This window comes from Urtica dioica, chromosome 12 (genome assembly GCF_054948205.1).
Source record: "Urtica dioica subsp. dioica isolate 48M chromosome 12, U.dioica_male_clone48M_v1_H2, whole genome shotgun sequence".
NCBI classification, from domain to species: Eukaryota; Viridiplantae; Streptophyta; class Magnoliopsida; order Rosales; family Urticaceae; genus Urtica; species Urtica dioica.
In genome coordinates this window covers 3,876,674-3,878,759 of record NC_142767.1, presented here as the reverse complement: position 1 = coordinate 3,878,759, position 2,086 = coordinate 3,876,674, and the positions used below count along the sequence as shown (strand labels likewise).

Sequence of the window (2,086 nt, the reverse complement as noted above, 5' to 3'; positions counted from 1 at the left end):
AAGATGTTCCAGGCCATGAAGCGCGGTGACTGGAACATGACGCAGGCTTTCCTGGAGTTAGATCCGCAGGCCACCGAAGCGAGGATCGCGTATTCGGGGAAGAACGTGCTGCACGTGGCGGTGAGCGAGGGCCATCTGCGCATCGTGGAGAAGCTGGTGGACCGGATGACAGATGAGCAGATCGAGATGAGGCGCGTGGACAGCTTCACCCCTCCGGCCGCCGCCATCGAGATCGGGAGCCTCCCCATCGCTCGCTGCCTCATCCGACGCCACAGGAAGCTCGCCTCCATCACCCACCCGGAGGGCCTCCCCGTCCGCCACGCCATTGTCAGCTGCCGCAAGAATATGGTCCTGTTTCTCTTCTCTGTCACGCCCATCGAGGAATTGAAGTCCCTCGACAACGGCATCCACTGCGCCACCCAACTCTCCCCGTGCATTTACGCCAAACACTATGGTACAATCCACTTTCCACTCTGAAAAAACAAGCCATTATTACAATCGAAGCTCTGAGAAAGGCTTCAAGAATCGATTGAGATTCAAACTGAATATCAAACAACAAGAAAAGGGAACAGAGTTTTGGGAGAGAAAAAACGAGGAAGAAGAAAGAATGAATAAACCTCACATCAGTCATCAATGACTTGACGTTTTCATAAAACCTCAGTTAACCCAATCATTGGGCGTGGTTACATATATATAACAAACTAGGAAATGATCCACGTCAGACTCAAGTCAAAACAAACCGACTTAAGTCAAAAACGACTAAAAAGAAAATAAACGACATAAAAGAAAATAAAAGAAACATCAATCGTTTTCAATACGCCCCCTCAAGTTGGAGCAAAGATGTTTCGCAGCTCCATCTTGGACATGAGCACTCGCAATAAAGGAGAAGCCAAAGGCTTAGTTAGAGCATCAGCAATCTGCCCCGACGACTTGACAGGAGGCAACTTCAAATCACCTTCTCGAATATGATCACGAACAAAATGCAAGTCAGTTTCGATATGCTTTGTACGCTCATGAAAAGCCGGATTCGAAGCAATTTGAATAGTTGCCTGGTTGTCGCATAACAAAGTTGCAGTGTTGCTTTCCTGGACTCTCAGATCAACAAGTAGCTGTTTTAACCAAAACTCGCTTGTGCATACTGCCATAGCTCTATACTCTGCTTCCGCAGACGATCTACTGACCGTTGTTTGCTTCTTCGACTTCAAGGAGATAAGGCTATCTCCTAAAAACACACAAAACCCGGTAATAGATCTCCTTGTATCAGGACAGGTGGCCCAATCAGCATCTGAAAAACCTGTGAGTCGTGGAGCCGAGGATCCTGAGTAGAAAAGGCCTAGACCTGGCTGAGCTTTGATGTATCTCAGGAGATGATGAGCTGCCAAGAGGTGTGTAGACCTTGGCGCAGATATGAACTGACTCAGTTGATGCACTGAATAGGTTATGTCAAGCCTTGTAATGGTCAGATACAAGAGCCTGCCGACCAGCCTTCTGTATACAGTAGGATCCTCAATCAGATCACCCTGATCTCTGCTTAGTGAAGACCTGGGATCCATGGGTGTTTTTGCTGGCTTACTGTCCAAGAAACCATAGTCAGAGAGTATCTGCAAGGCATGCTGCCTTTGAGATACTATGATCCCTGACTTAGCTCTAGCTATCTCAAGACCCAAAAAGAACTTCAGCACTCCCAAGTCCTTCATCTTAAACACCTTCATCAGTTTGGCCTTCACAAGTTCAATATGAACCATGCTAGGTCTTGCCACTATGATGTCATCAACATAGAGGATAATTGCCACAAAACTTTCATCAACCCCGGTGGTGAAGAGAGAATAGTCAGCCTTTGACTGTTTGAAACCAAGTCCTTCAAGAACCTCAGTAAATTTGATATTCCACTGCCTTGAAGCTTGTTTCAAACCGTATATAGATTTGTGCAGCTTGCAAACCAACCTACTATGGCTTCCACTGGGAGTAACCAACTCTTCACCTTGTAGCAAGTTGTATCCCTTTGGGATGTCCATGAAAACTTCTTCACTAAGGCTTCCATTAAGAAAAGCATTATCCACATCTAACTGGACTAAATGCCAATCTT

At 46.4% G+C, this 2,086-nt stretch overlaps 1 protein-coding gene across 1 annotated transcript; it reads left to right on the top strand.

The window, feature by feature from the left end:
- The first annotated feature begins 3 nt into the window (after positions 1–3).
- LOC149378691 (uncharacterized) lies at positions 4–477 on the top strand. Its single transcript, XM_089602904.1, has one exon. The coding sequence runs from the start codon at positions 4–6 to the stop codon at positions 475–477; it is 474 nt and encodes a 157-aa protein (XP_089459030.1).
- The last annotated feature ends 1,609 nt before the right edge of the window (positions 478–2,086 follow it).

Excerpts from the sequence above, each read along its gene's own strand:
- LOC149378691 (XM_089602904.1), top strand. The coding sequence starts at position 4 with ATGTTCCAGGCCATGAAGCGCGGTGACTGGAACATGACGCAGGCTTTC.